Genomic DNA, 26658 nt, shown 5'->3' with positions numbered 1-26658 from the left:
CCCGTGGAGTCAAATGGATCCAATTGAATTGCAGAACGCTCTGCAGGATCCGATGCCCCCTGGTGGCTCATTGGATGAGCTGATAGAGGACTGGAATGTCCGTTTCTCTGAAGCTATTGATGAGATCGCTCCCCATCGCTCTCTCCGCCCCCGAACTAGGGTAGCTCCTTGGTATACTGATGAGCTACGACAAATCAAATGGGAGCTGAGATGGCTAGAGCGAGTGTGGCGGCGACTCCATGATGAAATGACAAGAACATCTTATAGGACGTTTATGAAGGCCTATGAGATGGCACTGAAAGCTGCAAAGAGAGACTACTATGCAGCTTCCACTGCGTCCACTAGTTCTTGCCCAGCACAACTTTCCAGAGTGATTTGGTCTTTAACGTCCCTCACACATGGGACAAATAAAAATGTAAATTCGGTAATAAGCTGTGAGGCTTTTGGAGACTATTTTGCGAAAGTATCTTGTCACTCCGCTGGGATCTGTCCACCACAGTTGATGCAGTATGTGTACTGGAGGCCCCTTGGTCGTCCTCAGGGTTGATATTAGATCAGTTCAGGCCACTCTCCCAGGAGGAGGTGGGCAGGGTCCTTCATGCTGTGAAACCTACCACGAGCTCACTGGACCCATGCCCCTCATGGCTGGTGAAAAGTGGCGGAGATGGGATTTGGGCACCGTTAGCTGACATCATTAATCTTTCTCTGAGTTATGGGTTTTTTACATACTCACTGAAAGAGGCAGTGGTGCGGTCCTTCTTAAAGAAACCATCACTGGATCCTGCTGATCCAGCCAATTATCGCCCAGTTTCGAATATTCTGTTCCTGGGTAAGGTAATTGAGAGGGCAGTAGCGGAACAGCTGCAGGTATACCTGGGTGATGCCTCTATCCTGGATCCATTCCAGTCCAGCTTCAGGCCTGGCCATGGTACAGAGACGGCTCTGGTTGCCCTCACAGATGATCTGCGGCGACACCTGGACTGGAGTGGGTCGGCACTGCTGATACTTTTAGATCTTACAGCAGCATTTGACATGGTCAGTCATAATCTTCTGACCCATTGCCTTGCCAATGTGGGGATTCGTGGAACAGCCCTCCAGTGGCTGAACTCCTTCCTTCACAATCTAGGACAGAGAGTGGCACTCAGGGAACAGATGTCTGCTTACCATTCTTTGGTATGTGGCATCCCTCAGGGGGCGATTCTTTCCCCGATGCTATTTAACATCTATATGTGCCCCCTTGCCCTGTTAGCCCGCAGGTTTGGGCTAGGTTGTCACTGGTATGCGGATGACACTCAGCTCTATCTGCTGATGGATGGTGTTATGACCTTTACTTTCTTTAGGGTATATTTTTCTTTTAATCTATCCCTTAACCCTCTGGGTAGTCTGCTGCCACCCGGAATATTTTATTCCAAGATATTTTATTTAAATTTTCCCTTTGGTAACGTTCCTAAGCGTCAGGCTCCTTCGTGGTTCTATGTGGCCCTGAAGATAAGAATGGGATATAGCAATGACAGCTATACTGGGATATAGCAAAACAAAAATAAACTTTTATTTACTCGAGAAGCGTATCGGTTTCATAAACGTATTTCTCGGTTCTTAAAGTTACTTCATTTACTCTCATTCACACAGCTGGCCTCTCTTTCCCTGACTGAGTGTCCTTTCACAAACATGCTCAGTTCAGGTTCCACACAGGTTATATTTCTCTCATAAACACTTCAACATATTCAGGTAGCACACAGCTAGCCTGCTTTCTTCTGACTAAAAATTTTCTCTCTACTCTCCGTCTCAAACTGCATTCACTCCACCCACCCTCTCAGTCCTCAACCAATCATATTGTCAGAAACTGTTTTAACCTAAGTAACGCCATATTTAATCGTGTAGTGTTTAGACTTCTTTCCCTCCAGGCAATACCTGGAAGGAGCTGATTCCATGGGAAAGGATCCTGTCTTATCTGCTGTTTCGACCTTGGCCAGCTCAGCGCACCTCTGAGAGTATTTTGCTGTATGAACTGGGGGGGGGGGAGGCTGGGCTCCGGGAGTGTGAAATGTAACAACGTTTGCTCTATGATTCATTCCTAGCAACGATTTGCTCGGCCAGGATCTCTAATCCTGGAATATGCACGTCTGGGCTTGAATGCTGTCTTTCACAATAAACCTTTTGAAATCAAAAGACCTTGTCTTCTTGCAGAAGGGAGTGAAACAGACTATCAAGTATGGAATGCCATAGCCTGACACATATCACTCACTCATCCATCTCCTTCACCCCCCACTCTTCACCTATCTCATCAAGCATTTAAAGATACATGCACACATTTACTTGGAATCATTACAGATGGCCAGTCTGATCTTGCTTTGGATTCCTTGGTCAAGGGTCTTGAGGCTGTGACAGTATGGTTACATCAGAGTCACCCGAAATTGAATCCCCTGAAGACAGAGGTTCTGTGTCTGGATCATAGGGCAATCGAGCTGGGAACCGGCTCCCAGCTGTTGATGGCGTACAACTGAAACCTTCCCTGTTGGTGAGGAGTCTGGGTGTGACCTTGGATGCTACACTTTCAATGGAGGCCCAGGTCATGACTGTTGCCAGGTCTGCCTTTTTTCATCTTCGACAGGGCAGGCAACTGGCGCCCTATCTTTCACCACAGGACCTGGCCACAGTAATCCATGCAACGGTCACCTCCCGGCTAGACTATTGCAACTCACTCTATCCTGGACTGCCCTTGGGTCTGACCCGGAAGTTACAGCTGATCCAGAATGCAGCGGCATGAGTCCTTACCGGAACGCCCATCCCAGCGCACATTCATCATGTGCTGTGCCAGCTGCACTGTGTTCCAGTGGAGTTCCAGATCCGGTTCAAGGTGTTAACCTTGGTATTTAAAGCCCTTCATGGACTGGGACCTCCATACCTGCGGGACCGCCTCTTCCATTACGTCCCCTGCAGGGTGTTGCACTCTGCAGACAAGCAACTCCTGGTGGTCCCTGGCCCAAAGGACATCCATCTGGCCTCAATCAAAGCGAGGGCTTTTTCTGCCCTGGCCCTGGCCTGGTGGAATGCTCTCCCGCTGGAGATCTGGGCCCTGTGGGACCTGTTACAGTTTTGCAGGGCTTGTAAAACGGAGATGTACTGCTGGGCCTTTGGCTGAGTGCCAGCGAGTGTCCTTCTTCTTCCATCTAAGACCACCATTTCTTCCGGAGCTGCCCTCAGCCATCTGCCATGCCTGTATACGGACTCCCAATATTTGTTTAAATAGCCTGCTCCTGGACCATTTTAATCATTTTTAAATAAATATTTATTTTATGTTTCTGTGATTTTAATGTATTTTTTAATGTTGTTAGCCACCCTTAGCCCATCTGTGGGGAGGGCAGGGTATACATCAAATAAATAAATAAATAAAAAAGTTACGGTGAGCTTTTGAGCTGCTTGATATCTGTGGACAGGACCATTTAGGGGGTGTTCAATAGATTTTCTTAGTTGCATTTTTTTCAAGAAAGTAATCTGTATAAAACTATGCCCCTCTTGAGGTCTGTGCCCAAGGCGGCTGCCTAGTTGGTCTAATGGTAGCACCGGCCCTGTCTATAGTTATGGCAAACAGAAATGGGGAAAGGGGACAGCCTTGTCTAGTTCCCCTTGCTATATGTATATCTATTGAATGTACATTGTTAGTCCTAACTGTAGCTTTTGGAGAAAGATAAAGAGCATTAATGGCATTTTAGAATTGGTCGCCAAAACCCATTTTTTGAAGTAAAAGTTTTAGATATGGTATTTCCACTTAACCAAATGCCTTCTCTATATCAAAGGCCAGAAGTAATGCAGGGGTTTTGTATGCTTCACAGAAATTAATTATAGTTAAAGTGTTACGTGTATTGTCTGGTCAAGGTGAATGTAGTTGGTTATTTAAATTTAGACAATGTTTTGGCAAATATGCTTGTAAAGATCTTTTGGTCTTGATTCAGGAAGGGTATTGGTTGAGAAGATTTAGTATTTGTAATATGGTTGTCCTTTTTTGGAGTAACTACTATTTCAGCCTCTGACCAAGATAGAGGGATGCTACCTCCTAACATAACAGAGTTGCACGTGGCAGTTAGTGGAGTTGAAAGTAGGTGAATGTATTTTTTTGTAAAAATTTGACAGGGAATCCATCCCTGTCTGAAGCTTTGTTATTTTTTTCAAGGATTTGATAGTGACTGTAACATCTTTCGTTGTGACTGGTTGGTCCAGATATTGTTTATGTTCTTGTGAGGTTTTTTTCCAAATTTCCTGTGATAATAAATAATTTAAAATATGATTAGTGTCAGGATTGTCTGATGTACAAATGGTTTGGTAGTATTCAGCAAATACATCGGCTAATTTTACAGAATTAGTTTGAGTTTTTCCTGGGTGCCTTTAATAGCTTGTATAAAATGTGAGGAGGTTTTTTCCTCTAATTTTCATGCAAGCAAGTTTATAGATTGGGTGGCCTTTTTTGTGTTCATCTACTAGTTTTCTTATTCTAGATATCATTTCATTTCTAATGTTTTCTTTTTGCTCTTCATGACAGGAGGCAACGGAGATTAATTTCCCTCTAAGTACCACTTCCATAGCATCCTACACGTGGATTTGAGGAATGCCACATAGTTTGTTTCTATTGTTTAATTTCTAAAGAGACTTCAGAAGAAATTTATTTGTTAAATAAAAGTGATTTATTTAGTTTCCAATTTGTTTGATGTCATTTATTCTCAGTGTACATTCTGTCCAAGCATAGTCTGTCCACAACTTGTCACCAATCCTTGATGTAAGAGTTTGACTAATTAATTTAGGAGATAAGAATATGTCATTTAAATATGTAATTTAGAAGATAAGAATATGTAATTAATCCTTGTGTGTATATTGTGGATAGAAGAGAAGTATGTATAGTCTGTTACCAGTGGGTTTTGAAGATGTCACTAGATCAATAGATAAAGCCTAAGAGCCATTAATTGATCTTAGCAGCTTAGTAACTGTATTGTTAATTTTAATTGCTTTGACATGATAAGCAGTAAAGTTTAAAAGGTCATTCAGAGAGGAGTGATACAAATGTTTACTGCTGACACATCGATTTACCCATGTTGAACGAAAGCAGAATTGAAAGCCAAGAGAATCAAGCGCACTCTGCATGAAGACAGCTCGTCAGGTTGTTTTGATCTACAAGCAGCTCTCCACACTGAAAGCAGTGAAAGCAGCTTTCTCAGTAATCATGCTTTGCGGTATTATCCAATACAATTTTTAAAGTTTGTATATGTACACTCACACATTATGCAATGCATTTATATTTGGTATCACTTTCATATTTATCAAAATACTTAATTTCACAGGTCAAGGGATGGTGTCATGGAAATATAAATAATAATAATAACCGTGCTTATATACCGCTCTTCTATACATATTAGTGCCTCACCCAGAGCAGTGAACAAGTCAGTGTTATTCTTATCCCCACAATGGAGCTGGGGCTGAGAGGAGTGGCTGACCCAAGGCCACCTACTGAACTCATGTCAGTAGTGGGATTCAAACCAGTAGACTGCTGATTATGGTTTAGAACACATACTTAGTGAAACATATACATTCTAAATAACACTGTATGAACATCACTGTAGTTCTTTTTCTAGTATGGTGTATAACTGGTGCTTCTTTATCTTTGACAGCCAATTAAAAATAGTGAACAGTATCAGATACATGTTCTGTAATTGTTAGCAGAGACCAAGGATGATCTGGTCATGTAACTTTTCTTGTCACTTTTACTATCCATATCTCTTATCTTACAGCTGGGCATAGTGGTACTTTTGGCTAGGTAAAATGTCACATGATTGGAAATAGTAAAAAAGAATTAAATTATGATTGGTTTGATATTTATCTTTGTTATCATATGAAAAGATCTTAGATTTCTGCATAAGATAATATATAAAAATGGTAATCCAAATAGCAGATCAGGGTTTTGGCCAAAAGAAATGTCATGAAGATCTAGGCAGGAAACTTACCCTTGTAATATGTGCTACGGTAACTTGAATGCATTTCATCGTTAATCTGACTGAGTTAGATTTCATTAAGAAATGTTAGGAAACTTAATTCTTGTTGCGTTCATCTGTTCTATTTTTCTATGTTTTATTTAAATAAACATTTATATTTTGATACCTCACGTAATGAAAACGACTAGCGTTTGTTAATGAAAGAAGCCATTAAACTCTTAGGAGGAGTCTGTCTCCTGGTTGGGAGAGTGCAACAAAAACATACATCCTGTTTATTTTGTACTGAAAAGCAGTTTCTCTAAAACAGAGAAACACGTTTTCAGTTCTCACTTGAAGGTTTCAAGCTGCTCAGGATTTAAGATAAAACCTTCAAGCCATCTCTACCGAGTGTTTAATACTTTTTACTTAATGTTTAAAAGTTATGTTTAATATTTATGCCTAATATGATTATAAAAGCAATACTGTTTAAATTGTCTATCAACTTATTTGAGTTGGATTGTTAGTAAAATTACAATTTTATGATTTTTTTACCATTTTATAACATTACAACTTTGTACCAAAAAAAGTTTTGCATGTAGAAGAGGTTGCCAAAAATAAAATTCCCCGTGCCCGTGCCCGTGCCCGTGCCCGTGCCCGTGCCCGTGCCCGTGCCCGTGCCCGTGCCCGTGCCCGTGCCCGTGCCCGTGCCCGTGCCCGTGCCCGTGCCCGTGCCCGTGCCCGTGCCCGTGCCCGTGCCCGTGCCCGTGCCCGTGCCCGTGCCCGTGCCCGTGCCCGTGCCCGTGCCCGTGCCCGTGCCCGTGCCCGTGCCCGTGCCCGTGCCCGTGCCCGTGCCCGTGCCCGTGCCCGTGCCCGTGCCCGTGCCCGTGCCCGTGCCCGTGCCCGACGACGACGACGACGACGACGACGACGACGACGACGACGACGACGACGACGACGACGACGACGACGACGACGACGACGACGACGACGACGACGACGACGACGACGACGACGACGACGACGACGACGACGACGACGACGACGACGACGACGACGACGACGACGACGACGACGACGACGACGACGACGACGACGACGACGACGACGACGACGACGACGACGACGACGACGACGACGACGACGACGACGACGACGACGACGACGACGACGACGACGACGACGACGACGACGACGACGACGACGACGAAGACGAAGACGAAGACGAAGACGAAGACGAAGACGAAGACGAAGACGAAGACGAAGACGAAGACGAAGACGAAGACGAAGACGAAGACGAAGACGAAGACGAAGACGAAGACGAAGACGAAGACGAAGACGAAGACGAAGACGAAGACGAAGACGAAGACGAAGACGAAGACGAAGACGAAGACGAAGACGAAGACGAAGACGAAGACGAAGACGAAGACAAAGACAAAGACAAAGACGAAGACAAAGACAAAGACAAAGACGAAGACGAAGACGAAGACGAAGACAAAGACGAAGACAAAGACGAAGACAAAGACAAAGACAAAGACAAAGACAAAGACAAAGACAAAGACAAAGACAAAGACAAAGACAAAGACAAAGACAAAGACAAAGACAAAGACAAAGACAAAGACAAAGACAAAGACAAAGACAAAGACAAAGACAAAGACAAAGACAAAGACAAAGACAAAGACAAAGACAAAGACAAAGACAAAGACAAAGACAAAGACAAAGACAAAGACAAAGACAAAGACAAAGACAAAGACAAAGACAAAGACAAAGACAAAGACAAAGACAAAGACAAAGACAAAGACAAAGACAAAGACAAAGACAAAGACAAAGACAAAGACAAAGACAAAGACAAAGACAAAGACAAAGACAAAGACAAAGACAAAGACAAAGACAAAGACAAAGACAAAGACAAAGACAAAGACAAAGACAAAGACAAAGACAAAGACAAAGACAAAGACAAAGACAGCCGGGCCCCCGGGGGGAGCGGCTGCGCCGCTCCCCCCGACGCCCCCCGCCCCGCCTCCGGCGGGCCGGGGGCCCCCGGGGGGAGCGGCTGCGCCGCTCCCCCCGACGCCCCCCGCCCCGCCTCCGGCGGGCCGGGGGCCCCCGGGGGGAGCGGCTGCGCCGCTCCCCCCGACGCCCCCCGCCCCGCCTCCGGCGGGCCGGGGGCCCCCGGGGGGAGCGGCTGCGCCGCTCCCCCCGACGCCCCCCGCCCCGCCTCCGGCGGGCCGGGGGCCCCCGGGGGGAGCGGCTGCGCCGCTCCCCCCGACGCCCCCCGCCCCGCCTCCGGCGGGCCGGGGGCCCCCGGGGGGAGCGGCTGCGCCGCTCCCCCCGACGCCCCCCGCCCCGCCTCCGGCGGGCCGGGGGCCCCCGGGGGGAGCGGCTGCGCCGCTCCCCCCGACGCCCCCCGCCCCGCCTCCGGCGGGCCGGGGGCCCCCGGGGGGAGCGGCTGCCTGTCATTCCAGTCCCTGAGACCTTCTGGCACACCGAGGGCCCGTCATTCCAGTCACAGGCCTGTCACTCCAGTCCCAGAGCCCTTCTGGCACATCCAGGGCCCGTCATTCCAGTCAGGGGCCTGTCACTGCAGTCCCAGAGCCCTTCTGTCACACCCAGGGCCCTTCATTCCAGTCAGGGGCCTGTCATTCCAGTCCCCCAGCCCTTCTGTCACACCCAGGGCCCTTCATTCCAGCCAGGGGCCTGTCATTCCAGTCCCAGAGCCCTTCTGGCACACCCAGGGGCCGTCATTCCAGTCAGGGGCCTGTCATTCCAGTCCCAGAGCCCTTCTGGCACACCCAGCGGCCGTCATTCTGCCATGGGGCCTGTCAATCCAGTCCCCAAGCCCTTCTGTCACACCCAGGGACCGTCACACCAGCACAGAGCCTGTCGTTCCAGTCCCAGAGCCCTTCTGGCACACCCAGGGGTCATCATTCCAGCATGGGGCCTGTCATTCTAGTCCCAGAGCCCTTCTGGCACACCCAGGGCCCGTCATTGCAGTCAGGGGCCTGTCATTCCAGTCCCCGAGCCCTTCTGGCACACCCAGGGGCCGTCATTCCAGTCTGGGGCCTGTCATTCCAGTCCCAGAGCCCTTCTGGCACACCCAGGGGCCGTTATTCCAGTCAGGGGCCTGTCATTCCAGTCCCAGAGCCCTTCTGGCACACCCAGGGGCCGTTATTCCAGTCAGGGGCCTGTCATTCCAGTCCCAGAGCCCTTCTGGCACACCCAGGGTCCGTCATTCCAACATGGGGCCTGTCATTCCAGTCCCAGAGCCCTTCTGGCACACCCAGGGGCCGTCATTCCAACATGGAGCCTGTCAATCCAGTCCCAGAACAGGTTGTCTGAGCCTAGACACTTTCCTTCAAAATCCATTCCACGTTTTCTTTGCACCTCTTTTTTTTGCTCTAATGTGTTTCAATGGAGCCCATGCAAGTCAATGGGTATTCCAGTTTCCCATTATTTCCTATGGGCATTCAAGCCTCTCCCATTATTTCCAATGGGCAATCCTGTCATTCGTTTTAGTACATCCCGCGCAGAAACTTGTTTTCATTCACACCCAGCCCCCCTAGCTTAGCCAAAACACATTAGAAACAAATAATGCAACTAATAATTTAAAAAGCCACACATAAATAACGAAGACACTTAATCCTTATTTCTATGCTGCATTTTGGTCACGGCTTTCACACGATAAACAGGAGGGGACATACTCTCCTTGTTGACGGAGACGCTGTCTATATAACTTGGCTACAGTTTAATATTTAACATTGTGGCTTTTGGTTTGCTCGCATACGAGAGCTCTCCGAATTTCTAACCGAGCTCGATCATTCCTGAGGAACCCGGAACCACGCTTGCCAAACCGCCCCCACGTGGGTAAAGTCCGCTCTTTGCGTGCGTGAAGGGCGGTCAAATCGCAGCCTACCAAGACGAAAAATAAACCATGATGATACGCCCCGATCCGTCAGTACTGTCCAATCGGAGACGAGGAGCGCTGGACTGTGATGCGTGTCCTGCCCACGGATCCATGTTTTCCTCCGTTGCTGTGTCTTTTTACTTGTAGAGGGAAAGCGCCGCTCAGCAGAAAACAGTCTGGATTTTTTTGCACAGAAAGGTATTTCTTGACTCTCCGGGATTCTCAAGGAGTTGTCAAAATTAGTTGATGACTCAAAAGCCCAAGCCAATTGCCGTAGCAAAAATTCCAGCAGCTGTCTGGCTTCTTAGCTACCTGAGGATAAAATGAGATGCTACTGTCTTGGTCCTGGGCAAATGTGAAGCACGATAAAGTTTTATCCGTGTAGTGCAAAACAATTTAATGCATTATAAAATACATTAAAATGTGTTTTTGGTATTCTCTGAGAAGGGGGATGTCTTCCCCATAGAATGTGAAACCCCAGTTTTCAGAGCAGAAGCCGCACAATGAGAAATTCTGAGATCAACAAACAATAAGATAAACCTCAAAATGGGGTGGAAAAATGGTTTTCTTTACATCATGTACGGCACAATCTTAAGTAAGTCTGCTCTGAACTAAGTCCCAGTTCATTCAGTGGAGCTTACTCCAAGGAAAGTGTTCTTAGGATTGCAGCCCTAGAGTACCCTTTTCCCAAAAATTTAAAATGGTGGTGTGTAGTTGTCTATAATCTTTTTAAAAACTTTAAAACAAATAAAGAAAGGGAAAGGAAATAGAACAATATACAGAAACTGTTTATAATCTTAATGTGTTAAATGTTATGATGTTTGGTTTGAATTAGACTTTTTAAACTGCTTTTCAGCTGCCCCAGATGAAGTGTATATTGTACTTGAAGCGTATGTGGCGTGATAGTGCGCTGGAATGCTTCCACAAATAAATGAAGCCGCTTTCTTCAACCTTTTGAGGTTCACATTATTGTTCGTTGGTTGAAGATAGGTACTGGCCTCCTTTTACTCCTCCTGTCCCTGGGAAAGGTCCTGAGCCAGGGAAAGCTCAGAAACAGAACTTAGAGCATCCACATTGGCTGTGGTGGTGATGACATCACCAGCAAGTGTGGACCTCAGTGTTCACATGTTCGTGTTCATCCAGTGATGCACATGCGTGTGTGGAACAGCCCTTACAATGGGCCAGCTGTCATTTTGGTATCCCAGAATCTGAAGAGAGACACTGTACCATCATGCATTAACCTTGCATGAGATACCTGCTCAGCCTTCTTTCTTGTATGTTTTCTCATCGGTGAGAGCATTTTATCATGATAAAACAACTATAAGAACAAAGAGTTACTGAAAAGCTGAAGGCAAGGGTGTTAGAGGCTCATAATTTTTTGTTATTGATCAAGTTACCATATTGATAACAGGAGGAACATTATCTTCAGAATTTATTTCAAGTAACTAGTGACTTGAGACTGGAAGGAGCTACATGTTATGGAAGGCATGAGGCTGGTCAAAACCAGCAGTGCTTCATCTCTTTTTCTTCCCTGGCAATGTCTAGTAGTGTTACACCACCTGTGCTATGACATCACTATGCATTTCTCTGCTTGGTGATACCACGTCATGTGTTTTGTAGCATTCCATGTTATAAGGAGAAAGATGTAGGGCTGCTGTTTCCAGTGGCAGCCATGGGACCTATCACACCCCCTTCAGCTGCAGAGGAACTCCAAAAACTGGGTCTTCTTGATGTTTCCTTTCTATGTGGCAAAGTGTTGTTGGTTCAAGAGAGCAACCCTGAACTAATACGCAAAATTTCTGGTATATGGCCACCTCAGTACTTCTGTATCAAATGACTTGATCTTTTCTTGTTGGCTTTGAGACAAGAAAAGTGCAGTTTTTAGAAAGTTCTGAAAAAAAGAAATTTAATCCTGGTCCATATTGAGGAAAGTGTTGGAAGTGTTGCACCGGCTATATGCTGGGGATGCTTAAGAAATTTAATGCAGGGCTAAAGATTAAATGTCCCCACCCTGCCCTCCAGTCAAGCTTGAAGCTGGAGTATCTAAAGTGAGGCTATTGTACTTTGGCCACATCATGAGAAGACAAGACTCACTGGAAAAGACAGTAATGCTAGGAAAGGTGGAAGGCAGTAGGAAAAGAGGAAGATCCAACATATAACAACAACAACAATGTTCGATTTATGTGTTGCCCTTCAAGATGACTTAACACTCACTCAGAGCTGTTTACAAAATATGTTATTGTCCCCACTACAGCATTCATCCTGTGAGGTGGGTGGGGCTGAGAGAGCTCCTAGAAGCTGTGACTGACCCAAGGTCACCCAGCTGGCTACAAGTGGAGGAATGGGGAAATTAAACCTGGTTCTCCAGATTAGAGTCCCATGCTCTTAACCACTGTGCCAAACATGAGATGGCTTGTCTCAATAAAAGTGTCACAGCCTTCAGTTTGCAAGATCTGAGCAAAGGTGTCAATGGAAGAATGTTTTGGAGGTCGCTAATTCATAGAGTTGCTATAAGTCAGAAGCAACTTGGTACATAACATAAGCATCCCTTTGTAAACTTTTACAACTCTAAAGAACAGAGAGACCTTCCAAAAACAAAATAGTATACAGCAGGGGGGGTTTTCTGGAAAAAGAGGTGGCGGAACTCTCAAGAGGGAAATGAGGAAGATACACACAGGATTCTTTGAAAAAATATTATTTTCCAGCACCATTGCTGAGTATTTTCAAGAGGTTCCAGAACTCTGTTGCACCGTGTCCCCCCTGAAAAAAATCCCTGGTATATAGTATCAGAAAGGTTATGGCAAACAGGGATTACGTCTAGGATAAAGAGCACAAATGAGCTGTTTATAATAAATTATGGAATGCATAAAAGAAGAATACCCCTTTCTAAAGAGGGGGGAAAGAGCATGTAATTTAGAGATTCTTTAATTTGATACACTTTGACCAGAAATATGTTGAAAACTAAAACTGGGAAATTATCTACCAAGATCTACATGCCAAATACAAAGGTCAAAAACTGTATTTTTGTAAGCAAGCAAAAACTAAGTCTTGCTTGAAAGGGTGCTATGAAATTAAAATTGAAACTGTTTTTGAAGTGGGCATATGTTGATGGCCTCTCTGGCTTACAAAACAAGAACTGGCTGATGACTAAAATCCAGCCAATGTGCCTTTTATCCCTGTCCTTGTCAAAGGCCATGATGAAGGCAATGATGGAGGCAATCAATTTGGTGTCTGAATCTGGACCCAGAAGTATACTCTTGTATCCTTATTCTAAGTATTTATGTACATACATATGTATGCATTGGAAATAATTATAGGCCACATTGTCTAACAAACTACTTTTCATAATGGCACAGGAAAAAACACACAATTATAAAATAAATTAGAACATGTTTTTTGCAAAAACACACTAACAATCTGAGGCTGCATCTGCCCAGAGTTGTGAGAATGTACTCCTGCTATAGCAGCAGCAGCAAGTGGAGAGGGAATGGGTGAGAACGGGGACTGGCATCTGTTCTCGTGCCACTAATCCTGCCATCCCAGCCTCTGCTTTGCTCCCTCTTCTGACAGATTTTGGTTTCCCTTGTTTCCTCTCTGCAAACACTGTATGTTAATTTATAGAATATGTCTTGAGTTTGTTTGTTGGGTATTTAAATAATGACGCTTGGTGCCACCTCTTTCTACCCCAGAAGGGCCAATTCAGTCAAGCATGAGTTAAGAACTCCTCTCCAGATCCAAACTGCTTGGGACTTTAAAAAAAAATAGCAGAGAAATTTTTAAAATGATGCTGGTTAGAATACTTCATTTGTTCTTTAGAAGTTTATTTTATCCTCCTTTCCCTCCTTGTAACAGAATATGGCCAAGGCCAAGGTTGCAGTTGTTGGTGCTGGGCTGATTGGTCTCTCCACCGCTGTCTGCATTTCAGAATCTATTCCAAGCTGCAGTGTGACCGTAATTGCTGACAAATTCACTCCCAACACGACCAGTGATGTAGCAGCTGGGATGCTTATTCCACATATTTTCCCAGGTGAGTGACAGTTTCATTTTAAAGTGCAGAATGCAAAGATTGTAAACTATAATTTTCAGTATTTCTGTGCAACTCCCTTCCAAACTGTTCCTCAAAAGAAATAACTTTGATCTTCAGGGCAGATTTCATGACACACAAATTCAGCACATACTGAGCAACGAGACTGGGTAGTGGGTGGTTCATATTTTCTATAATGAGAGATAGTAGTTACCAGCTTCTAGAAGGGACCTTGTGGCACCATGTTCCACATGGCAAACATGATTGCTGCAGGTACAATAGAGAAACACTTATGTGTATGTGGCAGTTGTATTTGCCACACAGAGCATGAACTGCTGAAAGTTTCTGATCTGGAAGCCCTTTACCCTGTTCCCAGATAAGTGATCTCATTACTCTGCAATGAAGATAATCTTTTCTTTATGTAACCAGACAGACGGGCCTGTATACAACCACATTCTAAAGATTTAAGGTACTTATTGTCTTAAGAAGGGGTAGCAAATGTCTGTGAACTTCTCCTCCCATTGTAGACCCCAACCAAGCTGTTCCTGAGGGTCCCCTGACTCTCCTGATGGACGACATTTTGGGGAGCTCAGTGGACTGCAGTGGGAGCAGGGAATCAGTGGAAATCGCCACCTCCTCTTAAGAAGATGTCGGCGTCTTTAAGTCTTTGGAATGGCATCATTGTGCACATTCCACTCTCCCTGTGACTTAACCCATTCAAGGATTTTATTTAAATAAGTTTCAGGGCTAAGGCTTGATGTGTGGCATTCTGTTTGCACATGGTGGGGATGTTTTTAGGAAAAACATACAAACATAGAAATGTACCAGTTGCTCATATTGCTTTTTTACTTTCCACCACACCCCAAAATGTTGGGAAGCTATCTTTGGCAACAGGGCTGTCATATGTTGTTCAGGATGACTCTGGTCAGGCCTGATTCAGATATAGGCATACATTTAAGAAGCCTTGAGTGTCTAGTTAGTTTTCCTATAGCAAATCATTGAACTCCTATCAAGAGATCCACCACAAATAACATCTTAGGTTCATTACCAGGTATTGTACACAAGTAATACAATTATGGAGTCTCTGCTTTCATTTTAAATCTTTATTATTACAAAATAGTTATTCAGTAGTCTTAATATCAACTCAATCAACAAAAAATTATATCATCCATTATAACTACATAGATCTTTGAAGGAGAGCAATTATGTAAGTCCCAAAAAAACCTTTCTCAACGATATGAAGGTCACAGTCAAGGAGATCCTTCTAAGAAGAAGCTCTCTATCAGTTTAGCTTGTCATTTTTATAGGGTTTCCAAACCTTCTCTTAACAATAGCTGTCCTGTTTCAAAGACTCAAATTCTTGGCTAACTTATTATCTTATGACTTCATACACCAAAGGTTTCCTAATTAGAAACATCTTCTTGAAACATATAACCATAGTTCATTTTTGCTACTTGTTGTGTTAACAAAGTCAGTGATTACAAGTTTATCATACATCTGATTATCTTTTGGCCTTCCACCAGTACATCTATAATATTCCCAGCTTCTATGAAGTTAGACATTCTTGCCGTTCTCAGATACTCCATGCACCAGGGCTTGGTACATTATATATATTGATATGAGTTAGACAGCTCTTCTAATCTACACTCTTCTACTCTATACATGCCCCTCGCCAAGGTTGTTAGATTCTAGGCCTCTAGACTCCCTTTGTTGCCTGTCTAGTTATGAGGCTAGGCTAGCCCTGTTTCTGTGTGCAAAGGTATCTTGAATGACTTTTTCAGTTACATCCAGCAAGTGTTCTCCTATAGTTGTAGATGTATCCATGACACTGTGCATGTATCAGACATAAACAAATGAATGTTTGCATGTACATGTTACATGCGCTTAATTTAAGCCCTCTTTCTCATGAACATACGAAGCTGCCTTTTTCATCTGAATATTGAAGTACAAAATCATTGATTTCAATGCAGCCAGGATTTTGCTCACTATATTTTACAGTTTCATTTTATTTGTTTGTTTGTTTGTTTGTTTATTTATTTGCACTATTTATATTCTGCCTTTTTCATTATATGACTGCTTGCAGAATATTAATATCTGTTGTTTTGGATGTCTTTGTTTTCCTGAGGATTCTAGGATTAGCTAACTATTCATTTCAAATTTTCTTTATTGCATACAGATACACCAGTTCATCAACAGAAGCAGTGGTTTAGGGAGACCTTTGACTACCTTTCAGGGATCTGTAATTCCTCGCAGGCTTCTGAGGCTGGAATTCATTTGGTATCTGGGTAAGGAAGCAGCTTAATGAAGGTTCCATTATTCCCACTGGAAACAAATGATTGGCTGGTGAGGAGATAGTTGGTAGGCACATGATGCCGCCTTGCTGAAGCTAAGCAAGATCTGGATCTGGTCAGTGTGTCACTGGGAAACTCCTGGGGACCCTGTGAGTGCTGCCTCAGACTCCCTGCATGAAAGGCAGGGAGGTAGGACTCTCTGGATAAATGTAATAAAGGCACTCTTCTAGATGGCTGTGGTTTGAGTCCTATCTGGGTAACTGGTCTCAGAAGGTGGTACTGAGGGACTCCTGTGAACTCCTGTATTGACCTGTGGAGTCCCACGGCTTGATTCCCCTCTCCCATGCTATTTAATATCTGTATGAAGCCACTGGGAGAGGTCATCAGGAGGCTTGGGCTGCCGTGCCACCAATAAGAAGATGACACCCAGCTCTACCTTTCTTTTCCACCCAATTCCGATGCTGTTGATGTTGGGAAATGGTGCTTTGAGACATTAATGGGCTGGAGGAGGGTGAACAAGCTGAGACTTAATCTTGACAAGATAGAGGTTCTCTGAGTTAGTAGAAAGGCTGATCAGTGATATGAGATCTCCCCTGCCTTGGATGGGTTTACATTCCCCCTGAAAAGTCAGGTTCACAGCTTAGGAGAAGTGCTTGACACAGAGGCCACCTGGCTCCAGAGGCTCGGAGTGCATTTGCCTGGCTTCAGCTGCATCCATTCCTGGTTCAGTTATATTTGGCCACAGTGATCCATGTCTTAGTTACATCTCAACTGGACTATTGCAGTAGTTCCTCCGTGGGAGTTGAGATCCCTGGGAGAGTCCCTCCTGACTGTCCCTTCAAACAGCAAAGCTTTTTTGGGAGGGTACATGGGAGAGGGCCTTTTTGATGGCAGTCCCGTGATTGTGGAACAATCTCCCCGGGGAGGTGTGCCTGACCCCCTCACTCTGTAGCTTCAGATGGCAGCCGAAGACTGTTTTAGTTTGGATTGCTAATTTAATGTATTTTTATCTGTGTTTTAAGTTGGGTTTTAACTGCTTTTTAAATATTTTCATTGTAAGCCATCTTGAGCACCTTTGGAGAAAGGGCAGCAAATAAATATTTTAAATAAATTAATAAAATACGTTGGAATAATATTTTGTGACTATATTAAGAAAAAAGAGATACACAAAGCCAATAGAGGCTGGTTATGTTGGTGCTAGGCTCACACAGCAACTTTGATCCCCTCCCCCCTCCCCCCTCCTCTTGAGGAGCACAATAAAGGAATCATAATCAGAAGCTTACCTCAGTTCTGCATGAAGTATCAATATGGGATACACAGGTATACTGGGCTTAGCACCCCCTCATTAACTGAGATTGTAAACCTCAATAATACTTTGTTATAGATTCCTGGCTAGTGGGGCGGGGGGGGGGACTAAATGTAGCGAGCCCATGCATCTGTATTCATACATCATGGTTGTTAGAGTTAGTTTCAAACTGGGATTCCATCATTGTACTCCACGCAGGTAGGAAAGAGGAAGAAGGGAAGAGTGAAGTGCATGTGTAAGCTTGGCAACAAGCCAGTTTTGTGCACATTATAACTGTAATTAGATTTGTCATCTGAATGCAGCCTTATAGTATGACAAGCAGTCCCCACCTAAAAACATATTGTTCTCCCTTATAATACAGGCTTATGTTTCAGAAACATGCTAGTTATTGGAAGAAATCTATTCAGGGTGGCTCTGGGTATAAGGATTTTTTTCTTTTGAGTCCTCAGGCAGTGCCAGTGAGTTTGCTTTTGAATTCCATCAAATACCAAAGCAAAAGGCCAAAGGTGCATTTATATGTACAGGTTCATTGAACTCAGTCCCGTGGACAATTCTGCATTTGTATTTTCCCAACTAGCCATGCTTCTGGATCTGGCCATAAATCAGCTCTAGACATGCAAGGAAAGAGAATAAAATAGGTATATATGTTCATAATGAATATTAAGCAGAGGCTGTTAACCAAAATACTCCATTGTATGTGTGGAGTTACTGGCTGTTCTGTTGTCTTCAATACCAGAAAATTCTCTTATGTATTCAATAGGAGTGGTTTATAAAACTCCCTGTTTCTCATCCTCAGGGTAAGCAACAGTAACCAGCCACAGTTGCAGCTTTTATCCTTTTGCCATTTAAAAAGGAATATTTAAAATTAGGTATGCTGATGTTGTTCACATTAAGATGTGCCTGTAAAATATTTTGGTATTCACCTAAAAATAATATACAGATGCTAGGGAGCCAGAATTGCCACGGGGGCATATTTTTGCTATGGGACATATTAAATGGCTCTGATGCACTAATTAAATCAGGTCCTGATTCATATTTTCTGAGAGGAAAAAATATAACACTGTGTTTACTGTGTTTTACATATAATTGTTCTCTTTTGTGTCTGTGAGCTGGCAGATCTTTAAAACTATTCCTGAGAAGAAAACACCATTCTGGTCTGATGTCGTGCTGGGGTTTCGCTCAATGACTGAAAAGGAGATGAAGAAATTTCCACAGCACAAATTTGGTCAGGCCTTTACTACACTCAAATGTGACTGCCCACCCTACCTTCTTTGGTTAGAGAAAAGGTAAGCATGCCCTGGTGACAATTTCACCGTATTCTCATGATCAAGCTGGAAGGTCCATTCTTCCTGCTTTTTAAATAGGCTTTTAAAAAGGTTTCCTTCCTGTGCATGGAAATCGACCATAGTTGCCAAACAAGATCACACAATGTTTGTAGGGTTACATTAACTTCCAAAAATTGAGCAGGGCAGATTTTGCGGCCTGCTGGAGCAATATGCTCTCACCTTCCCCCTATGACTCTCAGTGGCTTTCAGTACCATTGATTGTGGTATCCTTCTGGGATGGGAGGCCCCATTTTGAAGTGGTTCTGGTGCAACCTGGAGGGTGGATTTCAGAAGGTGGTTCTCAGTACTGCTCCTCAGCACCTTGGCCTTTGGTCTTTGGCCCAACAAAACAGAAATGCTACTGGAGAGTAGGAAGTCTGACCTGGGATTTAAGGTGTCACCCATTCTGGATGGGTTTGCACTCCACTTGGAGGAGTGCAAACAGGTTCATGGTTTGGGTGCCCTTGAACCAGGGCCCACTGCTGAATAAGCAGGTGGCAACTGTGGCCAGGAGTGCCTTTTACCAGCTTCAACTGGTTAGCCAGCCGCAGCCTTTCCTGGGACAGAAAAGATCTGGTCACTGTAGTGCGTTCTCTGGTTACATCTAGATTAGTCTACATGAGGCTGCCCTTGAAACGTGTCCAGAAATGTGTTCAGTTGGTTCAGAATGCTGCAGTCAGGGAGTGCCTCGTGGGTAGGGATGTGCATCAAAAAGAATCTGGGTGATCCGGATTAGGTTTAGTTAAAGAAAAAAAAACTGGGATTCCTGAAATCCAGGTCAGATTCTCTGATCCAGATTAGAAAATTTAGCCAGCCATTATTCCCTATGGCATGGTAGAAATTTTATAAATAAATAATAAATAAGTTTTAATTCCTAAACCAAATCTGTTTACATTGCTTTATCTGTCACAGCTTCCCATTTAGGTATGAACATTTTCTTCTAGAGCTTTTTAATTCTCTTAGAGATCAATAGTTTTCCAAGTTCCTTGAATGGAATTCATGACAATGAAACTAGTTTAAATTTTTTGTACATATGAATATTTGTTGGCCCTCAACCAATACACCCCATCTTTGAACTATATCTTCGCTTCTGTGAAGTTGCACATCCTTACCATTCTCAGACACTTTGGGCCTGAACACATAATATCCATTGATATGGGTTAGACTGTTTCTAACCTGCTATTCTATTCTGGGTCTCTTTTTGGCATGTTTAGCTGAGAGGCTAGGAAGCTCAGCAGACTTTCCACTCATGCAACAGTGGTGCTTTTGCCCAGTTCATCCTCTTTACTGCAGCTCCCCCTCATTGTCTATAAAGCACCCACAGCCTCCAGTATTGGCTTTACAGAGGTTACAGGGGGCTGCTGGGGGAAGGAAAAGGAAGAGAATAACTGCCTCCACAAACACAAACCATTGTTGGTTTGTAAGATCCAACACAGTGCATCCTGTGTTGTGGTTTAACATTTTTAAGATGTGTTTGGTTCAAATTCTGAATCTTAGGCATGTTTGAATCTGACTTGGGAGATGAAAATTCTGGTTTGGTCATGGCTGGTTTGATTATTTAACCAAGCATTTGTAGAACTGCTTGACTGGGCACAATCTAACTTGATCCAGTCCAGAAACACTTGAATCATACCTGGTTTTTCATTACATTCTGAAAGAAAACAAGTCTTTCTAATTACTCTGAAATGTTACAATCCGAGTGATGTGAAGCAAAGGTTAATGAAAGATAGTTAATGAAATTTAGCTGCTAATCAGACTGTCCTGTTAGAACCATGGGCTAACATGTCTTATTTTAGAGTGAAATCCTAGACCAAGTGCTCTTTATTCCTCTGGTGCTCTCTGATATATGAGCTGTCTGAAGGGAACGCAGGCCCTGTCATGTTTCATTTCTTAAACAATACTGAAAATGGTGCTGATGCTCAACTAAATTGTGGAGTCCATTTAGTGCTTGTCAGACTGCCTGTGCAGAGACCTCTGATTCTCCTCATTTCTGTTTTACACTCTTGTAATTTCCCAGTGGAACAGCCTGATCCTCGGAGTGATACATTGGTTCAAACCCTGCTGACACACCTGTGCTGACAGGTGTGTTTGAAGGCTGGAGTCCAAGCTGTGGACATCAGCAATTCAGATTTTTCCACCAAAGGGGTCATAAGGAAATGTCTGTTAAATGTGTAATTTATGGTGCACCTCCCCATGTACTACTTATGGTACTCAGTCAAACAACAAACAAGGGAACTTAGTAATCAACACTTGGTCAGAACTCATGAACCACCTCTAATAAATAAGAGCTTTGGATGGAGTGCCACTCTGTGCATGTTACAACCGTTGTTGGTTGGCATTACTTTTTGTTTCATAATTGAGCCCAGGATATTACACAGCAGAGAGAGCTGCATCAGCAGTGCTGGCAAAAGGCAGTACTGATCAGTGCGCTGAGATGATGTCATGTAAAGCATGGCACAGAATTGGACTATGGGCAAAGAACATGAGAGCATGTTTTCCTGTGCTATGTTTTGCTCTGTTGGAATCATCCATTTTAGCCCACCATTATGAACCTAATATTTGACGGTAATTTGTTGCAACTGGGAGTGCATTCATATGAACTGCTGATGTGTTGTAGCCACTACAGGATCACTTTTTTTAAAAAAATGTAAGAATACTCTGGTAAAGAATAGACCCTTTATAAATTGAGGGCCAACTAAATGGCTTACTGAATACCTGGAGCACTGTAATTTATTTTAGCCTGTTCACAGGATGTCCTCCTCTGTATAGGTTTTCTGAAATTTGCTGAAGATTGTCCTTCTTGAGAGAGTTTTCAGTTTTTGGAGGAAGCTGTCTCTCCAAGTGCCTGCCTCTACCAGGCCTAATTTTTTATTATTTGACTGCATGTCCCTTCTCATGACTCTCAAGGCAGTTACAATCTATTATAAAACACAATAAAAACATTATCAGAACGCAAAGAGGGCAACCAAAGCATAAAATAATAAATACATACAAATATTCCTAATAAGAATAGCAGGAAGAACAATAAACCATGAAAGTAGTAGAAAGCTGCAGCAGCACAAATCAAGGGCAAAAAAACAGCAGAAATAATTAACCATCAGCTAAAGCCTGGGAAATGAAAACATCTACATTGGGTACCAGACAGACAATGTGACATGAAATTCCATAAAAGAGAAAGCCCCATGAAAAGTCTTATATCCAATTACAGGACGTGGGGGACTAGACCTTTGGATCGTCTATGAAGTCTGTCTGTCTATCTACCGAAGAGCTCAGGATGATGAGTTTAGTTCACTGATTTTTTTGTCCTCACCATAGATCTGTGAGGTAGATTAAGTTGAAGGAGAGTGACAGGTCAAGTCCACCCACTGAGCATCAAGCTGATTGGGGATTTGACTTTGAGTCTCCCAAGTCCTAGCCCATCATTCTAACCACTACATCACAGTGGTCAAGTTCATAAGAAACTAAGTGGTACTTCAGCTGTTCCAGTCCCAGAACTTTTAATGTGTTAAAAGTAAGAATCAGCAAAACCTGTTTTGTTTCAGCGAAGTTGCTGTTTCTCTTGGTCTCCAAATGTACCCTAGGTCTTTGACTACCCTAAGTTATAAAAACATTACTTCCTCCCAAAACTTGCATGGCCCTAGAGTAATGATTCCACAGTTATTGTAACAATTAATGCTTAAAAAGACTGTGCTGGCAAATTACATTTTAAAAAGCTATTATACAATCTATAAATAATAGCATGCTATATGATTGCCTTAATAACACCATTCTCACGACAGCAATCTTAAGTTATAAGTATAGATCTACTCCATCAAAAAAATAGACTCTGTTGCACAATCCTTAGTTAACAGAATAAATTGCACAATTCCCTCAATGATTGTAATCAACAGATCAGCAGAGCCTGTTGAGCTCATTAGGATTTCTTGAACCAGGTGATGAAGCACTTCATTATGTTCAATATGGATGAGATTGGCATCTTAAGAGGTGTGGAAAAAGGCTTTAAAATTCAATAGGCAACACAGGGGAAAAGGCATTTCAAATTATAGTTGTATAGTTGTAATTTCCTTTCCTGATGGAGGTTTCTTACATCTCTATCTTCAGAGAAAAATAGAAATCGATCTCCATGTCCAGTCTACTCTTTTAATGATGCTCAGACTCACATATTTAATATCAGTTATCTTATTTTTCTCTTCATGTTCCATGATGGTGTCTGTTCCATACTTTGCTCCAAGTGCAAACCTCAGTGTCACTTAGCAAGTGCAGTTGATGGAATTGCTGAAACTCAGCCTCATTGGCAGGAAGTTCTTGTACTGGGGGTGGAGCACGAGTTTCCTGCCTCAAAGTGCCAGCAGCATTTCCACCCCCCCCCCCCGCTCCTAACCTCCAAGTTGGGCCTACAGACAGAGCTCTGTTTCAGCCCCTGCTGGGAAGGCCATTTGCTGCTCCTTCGTTTCAGAAGTCTGCCTGTATGGGTGGGTGGGTGGGTGGGTGGGCTGCTGTTCGAGAAACAGACATGTAAGGAAGCCCAGATTATTGAGATTCTTTGAATCCTGGCATAGTTCTCTTAAGGTACATGTTTCTCGGACACATTCCTAAGCAGAATTACTCTGGTCTCAACTCCTTGATTTCAATGGACTTAGACTGGAGTAACTCTTCTTAGGATTGCATTGACCATTTTACAAATAATAAATTAAATGTCCTGTGTTACAGAATGCTGGAAATCAGAGTAGATCTTGGCAATGACTGTAAAATCTATGGCTGGATATTTTTCAATCTTCCTTCCTTTATTGTCTCCAAACCAGGACTTCTCTTTGTTTCAACTGAAAGAAGGGACATTGTTCCTTCAAAAATATATGCTTTTTATTTTAATTTCACTAATTGAACTATGGGAATGAGATGCTTAGAGTGTGGATGGATATTTTATCTACTGACCAAACTGGAAGCTGATATAAGAATCCAACTCCCTGTCCATAAATTCAGGCAGCCTCTGTCATGGATATCTTGATGGTACATTTACAAGTGTACCAACTAAAAACACTTCAGACTCTAATTAAAGAGAGAATTCACATTAACTGATAATTATTATGGTTTAACCATTGGTATTTTCTTGGCAGGCTGAAAGAAAATGGAGGCTATGTACATGTTAGAAAAATTGAAGACCTATGGGAACTGCACAGTGACTATGACATCATAGTGAACTGCTCTGGCATTGGCTCTCGAAAGCTCATGCGTGACCGGGAGATACACCCCATCAGAGGCCAAGTTCTTAAAGTTCATGCCCCTTGGATCAAACACTTCATTCGTGATGGGGATGGATTAACATACATCTATCCAGGGATACATGATGTAACTTTAGGGGGGACAAGGCAAAAAGACAACTGGAATCTGTCCCCGGATCCCAGTACCAGTAAAGGCATCTTTGACCGATGTTGTGCTCTTGAACCTTCACTTCACACAGCTCAGGATGTAAAAGCGAGGGTAGGCCTCAGGCCATCCAGGTCATCCGTCAGACTACAGAAAGAGATATTGGTCCGAGGCAGTGAGAAGCTACCAGTAGTCAACAATTATGGGCATGGCAGTGGTGGCTTTTCAGTGCATCAAGGTACAGCCAAAGAGGCAACTCGGTTGATTAAAGAGTGCATTGCAGTGCTGGAAATGTCCAGGTGTAAGGCAAAACTGTAAACTCTAAGGGGATCTCTCTCTCTCTTTGTAATTAGTAACATAATTGGTTTAGAATTTTCTGAAACAAAAGTCTGGAAGAGATAGATCATTCAGCACTTGCTGGCCACCAAATGATGGTGAGAACTAATGCTGTTGAGTAGGGTTGTGCTTGGAGGGCTGTGAGGCCAGATGAAAGCTTTGCCTATATTGTTTAGTCTGTAACAGCTCATTCAAAGATGTCAGCTGCCACTGCAGTTGTCATTAAGTGATGAATCTGCACAAGTGAACAACCTCTTCATTCTCCCATCACCACTAATTCTTTCGTTAAATTTTATTTTTATAATTATATACATGTAAAAATAATAAAACTAACTTTACAAAGAAATATCAACAACAAAAATAATGACACATCATGTATCACACTTTTCCTTGCACTAACTGTAACAGTTACATATAGTTAAATCTAAATTTAAAATTTGTCATAAATAAGCCAAAAAGGGTTTCCATATTACCAAGAAACAAGTTTTCTGTTGTCTGTCATCTTTCAGGGAGACATTCTCACTTAGTGTCAACCATTTTGCAATCTGCCAATCTTTATTAACTTAGTTTTTTATAGTTTTTTGGGACCTTACGTTTTGGGCAGGGGGAGCGGAAGTTTTAAAATATGAATGACTTCTGCAATACCCCCCCCCATTTTCTACTACAGGACATGCCCACATCATGTGCAAATAAGCTGCAGACCTAAAAAACACACAGCATTTATTGGAAGTTGTCTTAAAGCATTTATTCAACCTCTAGGGTATATAAGATACCATAGATAAACTAATTTATTAAAAACCCTCTTAGACATTAATGCAAATCGCCTTTGCAGGGCCAGTGACAAATACTGACTTTCATTCAGACATGACACAATTCAATATCAGTTCCAATGTTTAAGAAGATCAGATTTGTCTATCATGTAACTCAGTCAGCCGAAATAAAATACTTTTAATAAGCCCTTTGATTCTGTAGTATTGTACATCTAAGGAATGTCAAAGAGTACTCGGTTGGTGATTTTTTATTGGAGATAACGTATGCAATAGAAAGTATTGAAACCAAACCATTGATGGCATTTGTAATTCTAAAAAAGTTATATGATGCTCACTGTGTTGGACATTAATAAACCATGTATAATTTCACCAACTTGAGGTGGATTTAGGTGGATGCAAAATATGACAATGGTTATATATAAACACATATGTGTTCTTGTTTATATAGTTTAGTCAATTTAATATACCAAGGTAGAATTTTAAAACTATCATGTTTTCATTGATATTATAGATAAAATCTACTTGTATGTCCCTGCTGAAATGTCATTTCAGTTTCTAAAATTTAATTTTAAATTTTTAAATTTAATTTTAGTTGCAAAATCATATACAATAAACACGAAACATAATTGGTATCAATCTTCCAATAAACCATTAACACCATTGTTGTTATTTACATTCAGGTTAGAGATTCTGAATAAAATGTCATTTCAGTTTTGATGCTTGATAATACACCATAATATTAGGGCACTGCACACCTCCATCACTTTTGGCTTTTGAAACCCATCAGGTTTTTTTAAGTCAGTCTAATGAACTTAGATAGTATCCTGTGCCAACTGGGATCAAAATTGGGAGCAGACAAAAACAATTTTGGGGATGTAACTTTGTATCTTTATTCTTGCCATCCTACCAAACCAAGATAGTTGAAGCTCAGACCAGCTATGTAATTCTTCTTTAATTTGGCTCCACAATTGTATGTAATTATTTGCAAATAAATCTGCCACATTCTATAGCTGCCATATTACAAAATATCTTATCAGATCAACGGACTCTATTATAACAAAATTAGATTTCCTTTTTGGCATTAACTATATTCAATCCTAACAATATTTTGTTTACTGTGTGTCTGTAAACTTTCCCATAATCCTGTATATAGAATAAACTGCTTTATTCAGTACCACTAATTCTTAATGGAATTGTTTCTTAGAGACAATTATTGTTCATATGATCTGTGGTTCTAAATGTTACTTTATAGTTTTGCTTTTATCTTTGCCCTTCAGATTCTCGTGTACTGTAACCCAGGGATTTTACTTTTGTCATATGTCATGCAAACTAAAGATCTCTGTTCCACAGTGCAGTCCTCAGCAGAGTTACACCCTTCTAAATC

The 26658-nt window shown here is 42.7% G+C and overlaps 1 protein-coding gene across 2 annotated transcripts; it reads left to right on the top strand.

Moving 5' to 3' along the window:
* The first annotated feature begins 9942 nt into the window (after positions 1–9942).
* On the top strand, positions 9943–26451 carry DDO (D-aspartate oxidase). 2 transcript variants are annotated; one of them, XM_054995575.1, is made up of 5 exons: positions 9943–10056; positions 13784–13885; positions 16059–16167; positions 18589–18765; positions 23919–26451. In XM_054995575.1, the coding sequence occupies exons 2-5, from the start codon at positions 13861–13863 to the stop codon at positions 24484–24486; spliced, it is 879 nt and encodes a 292-aa protein (XP_054851550.1). In that variant the 5' UTR covers positions 9943–10056; positions 13784–13860; the 3' UTR covers positions 24487–26451. The 2 variants fall into 2 exon arrangements, with proteins under 2 accessions (XP_054851550.1, XP_054851542.1); XM_054995567.1 differs by having other exon boundaries at positions 13711–13885.
* Positions 26452–26658: the final 207 nt, after the last annotated feature.

Source organism: Eublepharis macularius, chromosome 1, assembly GCF_028583425.1.
Source record: "Eublepharis macularius isolate TG4126 chromosome 1, MPM_Emac_v1.0, whole genome shotgun sequence".
NCBI lineage: Eukaryota > Metazoa > Chordata > Lepidosauria > Squamata > Eublepharidae > Eublepharis > Eublepharis macularius.
This window is presented reverse-complemented; position numbering and strand designations above follow the sequence as displayed.

What these genes read in the sequence shown, in the direction of transcription:
- DDO (XM_054995567.1), top strand. Translation starts at nt 13,714, where the DNA reads ATGGCCAAGGCCAAGGTTGCAGTTGTTGGTGCTGGGCTGATTGGTCTC. An exon ending in TATTCCACATATTTTCCCAG is followed by an intron (nt 13,886 to 16,058) that starts GTGAGTGACAGT and finishes TATTGCATACAG; the next exon opens with ATACACCAGTTCATCAACAG. An exon ending in GGAATTCATTTGGTATCTGG is followed by an intron (nt 16,168 to 18,588) that starts GTAAGGAAGCAG and finishes TGTGTCTGTGAG; the next exon opens with CTGGCAGATCTTTAAAACTA.